Source organism: Kwoniella dendrophila, chromosome 5 (genome assembly GCF_036810415.1).
Source record: "Kwoniella dendrophila CBS 6074 chromosome 5, complete sequence".
Lineage (NCBI taxonomy): Eukaryota > Fungi > Basidiomycota > Tremellomycetes > Tremellales > Cryptococcaceae > Kwoniella > Kwoniella dendrophila.
Genome location: NC_089480.1, coordinates 751690 through 764461, shown reverse-complemented (window position 1 = coordinate 764461; position 12772 = coordinate 751690). Strand labels below are relative to the sequence as shown.

The following is a 12772-nucleotide window of genomic DNA, read 5'->3' as shown; positions in this document are numbered from 1 at the left end:
CTTTGAGTGAGCACAGCCTGAACACCGATAGGTCTGTCATGCTACAACCTACTGGTCTGGGCAGTCCGGTGTTAGTGGGGCTCATGTAAGCACTGTATACACAGCTAAAATTGTGCTACAATTTTCAAGTGCTGTAGATATCTTTGAATCAGGCTGTATATCAATTTTAAGCTGTAAATCAGATCTTGACATCGCCACATTTAAGTTCAAAAACACAAATCAGTTTGTCTCACCTCTTAAAAGCATCACCACCCGAGTGACCGTTAAAGGCGAAATGCTATGTTATGTATCTAGTAACAGATACGCCCTTTCTGCATTGAAGAGATATAGCTTTGTATGATCACACCTGATGATAGTTGAGCTAAATGTAAGAAGCGTTTGATCATACAGTTACAAAGCGTATGTGAAACTGCTGGCTGTTCAAATTCCTGCCTGAAGACCGAAATTGACATTTTGTATTTTGGGTTGAATGCATACATTGCAGATGCGACGTGTCGATCTATACATGCTTTTAAGGCTCCTAATTATTGCTTCCTTGCGTGAGAACCTTCCATCTACCGTCTTGGCATACCTCTACCTCTACCTCTTAAAGCTTGTTGAGCAGCACCTCTTGGCATAGGTGGACCAGCTGAAGGAGCCTATTTACGTGGAGATTTCGTTAGCTTCATCTGATGGGGAGATTTAGGGGTGACGGATGGAAAAGGAAGCAGAATGCTTACTTCAGATTGAGGGTTTCTAACAGTTTCATCAACACTTAAGATCAAACAAGCAGCTTCGACAGCTGAAGATAAAGCATTTGTTTTAACTAAAGAAGGTTCCCAAACAAATCTTTTCATATTATCTTGAACATTTTCATCATTATCAACATCAACACCTGACCATAAATCACCTTGAGCATGTTTCATTCTTAATTTATTTAAAATATCTGTTGCATCTAAACCTGCATTATCACAGATTTGTCTAGGAATAATTTCCAATGCTTTTGCAACGGCTCCAACTATCAATTGTTGTTTACCCATTATCGTTCTTGAATGTCCTCTTAAGTATTTTGATATCTCCATCTAATCAAGGTAACATTCAATCAATATCAGCGATCATATGAAAATTGCCTATTACCGTCATAGTAAACGGTTCTAGTACTCACCTCACAAGCACCACCACCTGCAACCACACTATTATTTTGAATAGCTCTTTTAACAATCATAATTGAATCGTGTAAACTTCTTTCAACTTCAGCTATGAATTGTTCTGCACCACCTCTTAAAATTAAAGTACAAGTCTTTGCTTGTGGACAATCTTGGAATAAATTGAATCTTTCACCACCAATTTGTTTTTCTTCGAAAGAACCACATTTACCTAAATGATGAGGTTCAATGTCTGTACATGTAGATTGAATTGAACCACCAACAGCTTGTGTAACTCTTTTCAAATCACCTGCTGTCACTCTACCAGCACAAAATATATCTCTATCAGCAAAGTATTGTGTAGCTAAATCACCTATGGGTAATTTCGATAAAACAACTTTTGCTCCAGTTTCTACAATAGCTTCTAATTTTTTATAAATTATTGACCATTCTGCATCAACAATAGCTTGATATTCTGATACTTCATTAACTCTAACTTCTGCATTATCTTTTTCTGCTTTTAATTCTAATTCGACATTTAAACATAAAATCTTTGGATCTTTGAACGATTTTGGTTGTTGTTCAAATCCTGCATATGAGAATGTCTTCTTGAATGCTACACCTCGAATCAATTGAGAATCTTGCATACCACCTCCTGGTACTTTCTTTACACCGATAAGTGACTCATCTAAATCTTTTTGGTCAAGCGAAAGAACAGCATCTACAACCATGTTGGCGAAGAAAGGTGTCTGAGAGTGAATGAGTTTGGATGACATGGAAGTGGATGCGCATTGAAGAAGGAGTTCACGGAATTTTCTGCAAAGACACAAATTAGCTCAACGATCAAATCAGGCTTTTAACCTGAATTATATTTAGGAAGAATTCCACTTACTCAGGATTAGATTTATCTATCGTTACAGCAATCTCGTTGATCTTCTTCAAAGCCTGAATGAAATGTCAGCACCAGATCAACAAGTTATGATATATTTTATAATCTTCAGGCTTACCAAGCTCTTGGCTTCTCTCAAACCTTTGATTATCACATGGGGTCCTACACCTTCTTCGAGAAATGGTTTTACTTCTTTCAATATCTCAGCGGCACTGGAATGTTCATGGTTAGCTATCATAAAATTTGCATGGACATCATGAGTAGTGCTCACAGTAATGTTACACTAGTTGTACCATCCCCAACTTCAGCATCTTGTGCACGAGCGATATCTACTAAAGTTCTAGCTGCTGGATGAACGACATCAAGTAATTTAAGGATAGTAGCACCGTCGTCTAGAAAAGATCAATTAGAGGATGGGCTTATACGTGATATGCAATGGTCCAATGGCAGCAGGAAAGCTTACTTGATATAGTTGCTAATCCTCTATCATCTACAATCAATTTATCCATACCTCGAGGTCCGAGCGTTGTAGCTACAGTTTGAGCTACAGCCAGACATGCTGATATGTTGGATAACAATTGTCCTATACCTTGGGAAGTGTCGGTACCCTCTGAATACGATAAACTGCTTGTCAGCACGATGCTTCGTCCTGTCCAGTAACACAGTTGTCTAAAATGTTTCCTTAGACATACCTCGAAGAAGGACCACGGTAGGTTGCTAGAATGAAGATCTGTCAGCTAAATTGTTGGCTGTATTTCCAAGAGGTAGTTGATCAACATACCATTTGAGGAAGTCTACCTTGCATTTTGAATATGTTCTATACCCTCAAATTGTCCAATGTAGTTTTTTGGGTTGATGACAAGATGAAATACTGATTTCAGATATTTTGATTAGAAGTGAATCCCATAGAACATTTAATCTCATTAACAACATCATCCATAATCCATAATCTCGAAAACGCGTACAACTTTCAACTTATGAAAGCGTGGTTCTTCGAGGGATGACATGACGTGGATTATACTTGAGCTTGAATTGATTCCGTTGCTTTAGCTTGTAGCTTTATAAGTGATAACCATCTACCATACAACGTCACGTTGCATCTCCGGTATTCATGATGCATCGTGCGTCCGTGTCTTTGTCTATTATTTGCCATTCAGCAATTCATCGTTCATCTCTAGCATATCTTTACTTCTGTCACCAGATCATCTTATCCTGTAAAGCAACCTCACCAAAATGTCCGAGCTTTGTCCACCTTGGGCGCCATTCTTTGGGTAAGTCATTGCTATCTCGGCCTTCAGATGTCCTTTACAGACAAGATCGCGATGAGCTGACTTCAAGGATATATTGAATAGCTTTGCTGGTGTAGCCAGTGCTGTATGTTCACGCTTAGTCCTACATGAATACAAATAATTGCTAATTCAAAATATAGATGATCTTCTCAACTGTTGGAGCTGCTTATGGTACATCGAAAGCCGGTATTGGAATCGCAGGTTTAGGTACATTCAGGTAAGCTTGAGCGATTCCGGATTAATTGTCGAGGTAATAAAGTTGACAGCTGGATATAGACCCGATCTAATCATGAAGGTACGCTTAGCATCAGAACTAGTGATGGGATAGATTGTCTCTTACTGACTTGTACACTTTTCTGGCTATTTAGTCCTTAATTCCTGTTGTTGTAAGTTAGCTCTAGATTACCCCATGATAAGAGCAGGCAGCTGACGATCTATCCATAGATGTCCGGTAGTAAGTCAAGCTCTTATGTATAACCTTCATTATATCTAATGGATTCGATTTATCTAGTTATCGCGGTATATGGATTAGTAGTCTCAGTGTTGATCGCCGGTAATAGTAAGTACCATTTGTTTATACGCTTAAGTAGAACTCCTTTGTGTCTAATCTATGCTACGTAGTATCGCCAACCGAGCCATACTCGTTATTTGCTGGTTTCGTTCATCTCGCTGCTGGTCTAGGTATGTCATCGAGGCAAATATGAACAGTTTTAATAGGTAGTAGGGGAAGCAGAAGCTGATATAAACGGAACCTCATCTTAGCTTGTGGATTTACAGGTTTAGCTGCTGGGTATGCTATTGGTATTGTCGGAGATGCTGTAAGAAACTTTCACGTACTACAAATGTGTCAACGAATACAAGAGCTGATGCTCATTTCTTGATAGTGTGTCCGCGCATATTTATACGAATCAAGAGTATTCGTCTCAATGGTATTAATTCTCATTTTCGCCGAGGTCATCGTGAGTATATCTTATCATCATGGACATGATTTTTCGCTTTTTGATCACCAGGATCTGATAAAATAAATCGCTATAGGGTTTATACGGTCTCATTGTAGCTCTTATTCTCAATACAGCCGTACCAGGGGAAGCCGTGTGTGGTGCGACATAACGAAGTCACGTCACCAACGAACATACCCTTCGATTATATCCACATAAAATGCATTGTTTTGTCTACTTTGCAGCCTGTCGCAGATACTCATGACCAACGTCCTTCAATCATATCAATTGATCAGTGAAGTAAACCGCTCTGCTGAGTTGTCAAGAACATTTTGTAACTTGACGGTATTTGATTTTAAATCACGATGCAGATTGGCCGTATCACATAAGTCTTAAACTATTTTGTGTTAAATCATGATTTAGATATAACGCATCTGTTGCATAAATCCTACATATATATATGCATTCTACATAATAGAACAATCCAGATCATTGGGAGTGACAGAAGGCGATTATTGACCTCTTCCTTGACCTCCTTGACCACCCATGAATTGTTGAGCCCTATGTATGAGAATAACGTCAGTCGCAACTACCTAATGTTTTTCTCTCAAAAACATTACTACCAAGGTAATAACTCACAAATCTCTTAAACTAGGATCATTAGCTAATTGACTCATATCAGGCATACCACCACCATTTTGCATGTTTTCAGCCATACCTCTCAAAGCAGGATTTTGCATTAATCTTTCTAATCCACCATTAGCCATCATTTGTTGTGCCCTGTGTGTTATCAATGATTCGATCGATTCAATCAAATTAGCTTCTATTCCTTATATATCCAAATACGTTGAAAAATGTATATGGGATGACCCCTCCTTAGAAAGATAGTAGTTAAAAACGAGAACGTCAAACTTACATAGCCATCATTTGAGGATTTCTCATCATACTAGCTAAATCAGGCATACCACCTGCACCACCACCACCTGCACCTCCTGCACCACCACCGAACATAGAAGCTAAAGAACTTAAATCTGGCATACCACCTGCACCTCCAGCTCCACCTGAAGGTGGTTCTCTATCAGCTACTGAATTTGAGGATGATGATTCAGAGAATTTTGATTTAGCAGTTGCTAAAGCTGTTTTCATATTTTGATTTCCTGAATCAATCTTTAAACCATCTTCATATGCTTGAACAGCTTGTTCGTAATTGCCCGATGAGAAATGTGCGTGACTGTATAATGTGTGAGCATGAATAATTGAATAACATTAGTAAAAGAGGAAAAAAAAAAAGCAAGGTGAGGTAAAGAGATGAGATAAAAGAAAAAGATGGATATAGATATAAACTTACCCAAGTCTAGAATAAGCTTTTGAGAAATTTGGATCTAAATCTAAAGCTTTTTCAGCATCTTTTATAGCTTGATCATGTTTATTTAAACCACCCCATGCAGCAGCTCTATTTGAATAATAAATTGGATTTTCATATAATTTAATTGCTTCAGTATATTTTTCAATTGCTGAATCATATAATTTTGATGACATCAATTGATTTCCTTTTGTTTTTAATTGTTCTGCTTGTGATTTATCTTCTTCAGATGGATTATAACTATCTTTTTTTGCGGTAGATGTTTCTGTTTTATTAGAAGAAGAAGCTGATGTTGATGTGGATGGGGTAGAAGTAGAAGTAGAAGCTGAAGATTTAGCTTTTGTCTTTAAGAATACATCTAAAATATTTAATAATGATGCAGGTTCAATTGAATATTGTTTTTTATCATTTTCTGAATCTGGATCTACACCAAATGATTCTGCGATACATTGAACTATTTACATGAAAAGGAAAAAGATACAGTTAGTTGCTTTTACGCACACACTTTAGATTCGCACATGGTACAACTTACCTGCAACTTCAAGTGATTCTTTATCATCTTCTTTGACTGTACCATCTTGAGCTGAAGTTCTCAAGAATTCGATACTGATTAGAGTAATTTAAATACATGTTAGCTATTCTCAATCTGGATTTTAACGGACACAGGGGGGACCGGCAGCTTACATGTTGAATACCAATTGCTTTTTCTTTACGTCGGCCATGATGATATGCTTGGTTGAATATGTATAGATGTAAAATCACAGAAAGATGAAAACAGTAGATATCATATGAACGTGGAATCGACTGGAAGTCAAACAGACAAACACTAAGATTAGAACGCGTAATGGTGTGAGGCAACATCCCGGTCAATCCCCGAGTAAACAGTCATCGCTTGGGAGGAGGCAGATCATCATAAAATATCATTAAACATATATCTATAGTACAGAGAGTAAACACAAAACATTCGAAAGCAAATAACCCAGAGTCAATCATTAATCAAACACTTCACTCGTCATCATCTTCATCAGACATTTCTATATAGGCAGGTTTCTTAGTCACGCCCCTACCCGCTCGAGGAGCTGTTTTTTTCGGCGCGATGGGAGAAGGTACAAAATCGTCTATAGCCATTCTGTGAGGATAAAACATGTATAAGTTACTCTATTCATCATGTCATACGAAAAAAAAAGAGTTTCCAACTTACGAATCATCATCGAAATCGGATTCAGATTCCTCTTTGACCTTCTTCGATTTCGCTGCAGGTGCTTTCTTGGCTTTAGCAACAGGTTTTGAAGGTAAAATATCAATATCAGAATCATCAGATGGAGGGGCTGAAGCTGCTGTTTTCTTCTTCGGCGCTGGTTTGGCTTTAGGTTTAGGTTCTATAGGTGTGTTATCTGAATCATCATCAATTATTGTCGCCTTGGATTTTGCTATCGTCGTTGCGGCTGATGGTGCAGCTTTGGGTGCTGGAACGGTATAGACTATAAGATCAACTTCGTCAGATATATTTCCCAGGAACACAAAGTTCTGCAGAACTTACTATCATCATCTGAATCGTCAAGATCCATTTTAGTTTCAATCTTAGCTTTCACTTTGGCGGCAGCTGTTTTGGCCGCAGCCACCTTTTTAGCAGGTGGTTTGATGTCCATATCTTCGTCAGAGACGTTGGCGCTATTGACTTGCATCAGCTTAAGCCCAATGGCATAGTAGTATCAACTCACCTATCCCGCTTGGCAGGTGAGGCTTTGATGGGCGATGCCTTGGAGGCAGCTGCTTTGGGTTTAGCTCTTGGTTTGACAGCCGCTTTAGGTTTGAAATCGTCTTCCTCGTCGTCAGTATCTTCGCCAGCAGCCCGCTTCTTCTTCTTTATAGCAGCTTTGATAGCACCCTTGGTCTTGGGTTTCATGCCCTTGGCAGCAAGGGTATCGTTATCCAACAAGAGCTGAAAATTGATCAGTTATAGAGATTCTGCGATCAAGGTTATTCATTCAACTTACTTGCCATTCCTCTAGGAATTTATCCAAATCTGTGTTCCAGATATCTTGAGGAGAAAGTTTGAGCAGCTCAATGAGTTCCCCCTCCTTGGCATCTCGTTCAGCAAGAAGTTTGTTTACCTTTAGGAAATTATATCAGTTACAGGTCTCACTTAAATCAAAAATCGCCCTACTCACCTTCTCTACCGTCAAACTCCAAATAGCCATACCTAACAAGTAATCATAATCACTTGCCATACCTTCATCTTCTTCCTCTAGAGCAGCTTCTGCTTCACCGGCATCTTTAGCTTGGGCTTTCTTAGGGAAAGGTCTAAATTTCAGAGCTCTTAATTCATCAACAATTACGGCTTTCTTCTTGTTGTTGACATTGAGTTCCTTGTTGATTATCATGTTAACGAATCGGGCTTGGTTTGAAAGCTTTTCGAATTGTTTGTTCAATTCGTCGGCAAGCCATTGCTGTAATCGTCTTTGATCAGCGATTGGCGACGGGAATCATTAGACAGAGGCGACATACCTTTCGGAGACCGTAGTATTCCAATCTCTTACCAAAGAAGTCTAACAAAATGTCTTCCGCAGAAGCATATTTTCTAATCTTTCCGTTAAGATCGAAACAAACCATGTTTCCAGTACTGAGTGATGTAGTCATTTTGAATCGTTTCTCTAAACCCTCTTCTTCAGCAGCTTTCATGTTGGCTTCTGTCATATGGATCTTGAAGTGAACGGCAGACTCGGTATGATGTTCCTCGTAATCCTGTTGAACTTGTCAGCTAAACTCATGGTCTTCGAAAGTGGTACTGACCTTGATAGTAGCTGGAACTTTATCTGTACCGGTTGTCATCTCTTCGATCATTTCCTTAAAGTCTTGAGTCCATTTTCGGATTGGTAATTCCGTAACTTCAAGAGTCTTATCGTCGATTTTTTCAATGACACCACTAACTTTATACTTATCTTGCTCGATTCGTTCGATGGAACCCTGCAATCAGCTTGTCAGCAGGACGAAGCAGGAAAAGCGATAGAATCCGACTCACTTTGAATCCTCTGAACCAAGGGTTCATCTTCTCTTGCTCTTCACCTCGCATCAAACGACGTAAATTCTCCACAATTTCAATAGGGTTGAAATTAGGGATAGATGTACTCCAACCTGTCACAAAGAATCAGCTTGGCATTCGCTCGATATGCAAGTTAGCTTACCAGTTCCGATACCATCGGCACCGTTTATCAATACTAATGGCACTGTAGGAAGGTAGTATTCTGGCTCGATACCCATACCTTCTTCAATCAAGTAATTGAGTAAACCTTCATCAGCGGGATGGAAGATGGCTCTTGTCATTCGAGGAATAGCAGTATAAATATAACGAGGACTGGCAGCATCTTTACCACCCTATAACGCAAGGGATATCAGCTTATAACTTTCTTTCAAAGTCGAGATCAGAAGGTGACTTACAGAGAGACGGGTACCGAATTGACCATTTGGAGACAACAGATTGATGTTATTACTTCCCACAAAGGTTTGCGCAAGACCAACAATGGTTGATGCCAAGGATTGTTCACCATGGTGGTATGCAGTCTTTTCTGAAACGTAACCGACCAACTGGGCAACTTTGATTTCTTTGGTCAAGTTTCGCTTGAAAGTAGCAAACATAACTTTACGTTGACCAGGTTTGAGACCATCAGCCACAGACGGAATAGATCGTAAATTATCGGCCATGGAGAATAGAATGAGCTCCTTATTGACGAAATCAGAGATTGGAATAACGTTGGTATCGTGATCCAAGAAGGTACCAGGCTGGACTTAATCGTCAGTGATGGATTACGCGTAGGAGACATCTGACTCACTTTGAATTGTCGAAGCCACTCTTTTCGGTCATCTGCCTTTTTCTTGTTGAATGCCATATCAATGAGACCTCTGTCTTCCGTTTTGAGAGTATCGAAGGCAAGTCGATGTCGATCAAGATCAGCAAAGTATTTTTGAGCGTCTTTAGCTTCACTAGTACCCAAACCCTGTATAATCTGTTAGCCTAGACCTGATCCAAAGCCAATCAGCACATACTTTGTAGTACTTGGAGTCCCATCCTCTTCCGTCATTATTAGCGGCCTTCCATTCTTCATATTGAGGCATCGTATAGAAAGTATGCTCCTGTTTACCTTTCCATACTTTTACGATAGGAGTGATAAATTCGAGCAAGAAATTGGGAATTCGAAGAAGAGACGGATAAAAGTGATCGAGGAAATTAATTAGAAGACCTTTAATGTGCGAACCATCATGATCCTAAGCAGACCTTGTTAGCTCTACCGGAATATCTCAACATTGCAGCAGAGCAACTCACCTGATCAGTCATGATCATCAAATGACCATATCGTAAACTATCTGTAGTGGTATAATCTTGTTTGTGTTTGAGACCCAAAATTTGTCTAATATGTTGAAGTTCAACATTCTTGATGATTTGATCGTGACCTGCTTCTCGTACATTCAACAGTTTACCCCGCAGAGGGAAAACACCATATTCATCTCGACCAACGACAGCCAAACCAGAGACAGCTAGCGCTTTGGCGGAATCTCCTTCTGTCAGAATTAAAGTACAGTTTTTGGCATTTCGGCCACCAGCATGATTGGCATCTTCCAATTTGACGATACCACCGACTCTGCCAAATGATCAGTTGATACTCATTACTGACTTAAAGTCCTGCTTACCGAGTCCGCTTGGCTCCATCAGTCTTCTTCATGATTTGATCTTGCTTGAAACGTGCCCAACTCAGAACGTTATCAATAATACCGGTTTTAGCCACTGCGTCAAGCGTTAGCTTTGTCGGTATTCACAGTAAACGGGAAAGGCTAACCCTTTTTAATGAAATCTTCAGAAAGATCACATTTACTACCGAAAGCCGATGACTTGAGGGTAAGATTTTCCTTTGTCTGGGAGTCGAAAGCTGGATTCTCTACTAAAGCATTGATGAAAATCCACATGTGATTTTTGACTTGGAAAGGTTTAACTGGAGCAGCCTTATTCTTCTTCTTAATTTGATCCATCAATTTGTTGGCAAGTTGGGTTGAAACCATATCGACATGAGTACCACCTTTAGTTGTAGCAATCGAGTTCGCGAAAGAAACCTGTTTCATTTCTCCTTCCGATAATGTGAAAGCTACTTCCCATCTTTTGTTTACAACCTCATATACAAGAGGAGGTTTGGCCATAGCGGCACCCTCGGCAGATGTGGCAGCACTTGCAGAGTTGATATACATTTCAACGTACTGTGAAACCATTTAGCGATCTGCCTCTTCCTCGAAGTAGCCTACTTACTTGCTTGAAACCCTTGATCTTTAAACGCTCTTCATTCAAGAATACTTTAATACCTTGAACGGTACCAGCCATATCATAGACTCGCTTCATCAATAGAGCGTTTGTATCGTCATCAATACCACTCATGCCGAATCTTTCTAAATCAGGGGTAAAGGTGATTTTGGTCCATTCTTCACCTTTTTTGTTTTCCGTTATCTGACCGTTTTCCGTCAGCTCAGGTGTATAGAACGGCATAAGGAAACTTACTTTAGGAGAACCTTTCTTACTCATGTTGTCCGAGAAGACTTGTTTATACTTTTTGGCGTTGATCTTGTCGGCAGTTTCAACAACTAGAATCATGATCAGTCGCACGTACTAAGGCGTCTTCAAGTTTAACATACTGAATTCATGCGAATAGATATTCGCTAACTTGGCACCATAACCATTTCTACCACCAGTCAACTTTTTCTGATCATCATCGAAATTACTTCCCGCTAGTCTATATATAGATGCACCTCGTCAGCGTCATTTGCTGTATTGGATTTCAAGAATCAAACGCACAAATGACCGAAGATAAGTTCGGGAATCATAACACCTTCCTTTTTATGCATCTCTACCGGAATACCTTTTCCGTTGTTGTGTACAGATATCGTGTTCTTCTCTCGATCTATTACGACTTTGATAGAGTCCATCGAAGGATCATTAATCTATAGTTTACATGTGGCCTAGTCAGCTCTAGGAGCTCTTGTTCATCCGCAAGCAAAGGAACTGACTTTGTTATCTGCCGCATTAACCAAAATTTCATCGAAAATTTTGAGGAAACCTGGTACAAAAGTAATATCCCTATTTCGATTAACTCGTAAGCTAGTAGTCGTAACAATCACGAGTATATGGCTTACCTGTATATCATACCCTTTGATTCTTCATCAAAAACCCACATCTTTTGCGTGATGGCTTCTACGGAACCGATATACGTATCTGGACGTTTCAGAACGTGTTCTCGTTGTGATAGCTGACATAACAATGAGCTCAACGAGTCGACTGATTGGCAGCTTCATCTAGACTCACCTTCTGATACACTTCACTCGCACTCTTCTTATTTACTGGAGCAGCGGTACTAGGTCCAGCACCAAACTCATCCTCATCGTCATCTACGACTTTGGCTTTTGATTTGACGGGTGAATCTGCAACATCAGATTCTGCTTCCGATATAGAATCGTTGGGTAAGTTTTTGGAAGCTAGAGGTGTTTTCTTTGTAGCAGCCTTCTTAGCTGCTGGTGCCTATCATAACCATCTCACATCAGCTTTCTTCCTTGAAGCAGAGCTATGTTGTAATTATAAGACCCACTTTAGCTGCTTTAGGTGCAGCAGCTTTCTTAGCAGGAGCTTTCTTCTCAGCGGCGGCCTTCTTCGCTTTGGTAGGTGCTACATAGCCATCCGATTCGCTTCCTCCACCATCCATGATGAATCCATCAGATTCACTATCTGACATGGTATTAAGCTGATTCTTATTATTTGTGAAGATAAATCTAAGAGTGGTTGACCTTGATAGAGAGATGGCTAAAGGATAATGAAAGAGTGAAGCTGGTCGAGCTGTCCGTAGAGAGCAGATTGTTGGCTTCCTGAATAAGGAAGGAGTAAGGTTGGAAAGAAGATGTTTGTGAATGGCCATCTACCATTTATGACTTATATTACAATATTACAAAAGTATTGAGGTTGAGGTGGACTTTACTTATTTCCTACCCAAGGACGCGTCTCATCTTTGTTGACTTTGTTTACCATTTTATAACACATCCACGTGCAATCAAAATATGTGGCATTATTTTGGCCTGACTTGAGACCGGTGCTCGACTGATAAGGATGAATCCACTCGGTATACACAACCGCTTGTTTGCTT

The 12772-nt window shown here is 39.7% G+C and overlaps 4 protein-coding genes across 4 annotated transcripts; 1 reads left to right on the top strand and 3 right to left on the bottom strand.

Annotated features, from left to right (window-relative positions):
* Nucleotides 1-554: 554 nt before the first annotated feature.
* Nucleotides 555-2818, bottom strand: L201_004124 (T-complex protein 1, eta subunit; the record flags this gene model as incomplete). Its single annotated transcript, XM_066219872.1, has 9 exons — nucleotides 555-638; nucleotides 720-1061; nucleotides 1145-1940; nucleotides 2017-2069; nucleotides 2132-2225; nucleotides 2285-2405; nucleotides 2477-2623; nucleotides 2706-2730; nucleotides 2795-2818. 9 exons carry the CDS (start codon nucleotides 2816-2818, stop codon nucleotides 555-557), a joined length of 1686 nt encoding a protein of 561 aa, XP_066075969.1.
* A 428-nt stretch (nucleotides 2819-3246) lies between these two features.
* On the top strand, nucleotides 3247-4412 carry L201_004123 (V-type proton ATPase proteolipid subunit 2; the record flags this gene model as incomplete). The annotated part of the gene is made up of 11 exons (XM_066219871.1): nucleotides 3247-3284; nucleotides 3366-3387; nucleotides 3443-3519; nucleotides 3579-3597; nucleotides 3671-3688; nucleotides 3747-3756; nucleotides 3814-3861; nucleotides 3924-3983; nucleotides 4065-4120; nucleotides 4187-4261; nucleotides 4338-4412. The coding sequence occupies 11 exons, from the start codon at nucleotides 3247-3249 to the stop codon at nucleotides 4410-4412; spliced, it is 498 nt and encodes a 165-aa protein (XP_066075968.1).
* Nucleotides 4413-4752: 340 nt separating this feature from the next.
* On the bottom strand, nucleotides 4753-6325 carry L201_004122 (uncharacterized protein; the record flags this gene model as incomplete). Its single annotated transcript, XM_066219870.1, has 6 exons — nucleotides 4753-4801; nucleotides 4880-5020; nucleotides 5157-5471; nucleotides 5589-6057; nucleotides 6136-6209; nucleotides 6288-6325. 6 exons carry the CDS (start codon nucleotides 6323-6325, stop codon nucleotides 4753-4755), a joined length of 1086 nt encoding a protein of 361 aa, XP_066075967.1.
* Nucleotides 6326-6608: 283 nt separating this feature from the next.
* On the bottom strand, nucleotides 6609-12367 carry L201_004121 (uncharacterized protein; the record flags this gene model as incomplete). Its single annotated transcript, XM_066219869.1, has 24 exons — nucleotides 6609-6732; nucleotides 6805-7084; nucleotides 7144-7274; nucleotides 7325-7545; nucleotides 7601-7717; nucleotides 7775-8053; nucleotides 8112-8348; nucleotides 8397-8570; nucleotides 8626-8738; nucleotides 8789-8978; nucleotides 9042-9383; nucleotides 9434-9598; nucleotides 9648-9866; nucleotides 9925-10240; nucleotides 10290-10383; nucleotides 10436-10847; nucleotides 10897-11091; nucleotides 11143-11225; nucleotides 11277-11374; nucleotides 11437-11582; nucleotides 11649-11718; nucleotides 11775-11887; nucleotides 11944-12156; nucleotides 12224-12367. 24 exons carry the CDS (start codon nucleotides 12365-12367, stop codon nucleotides 6609-6611), a joined length of 4476 nt encoding a protein of 1491 aa, XP_066075966.1.
* Nucleotides 12368-12772: the final 405 nt, after the last annotated feature.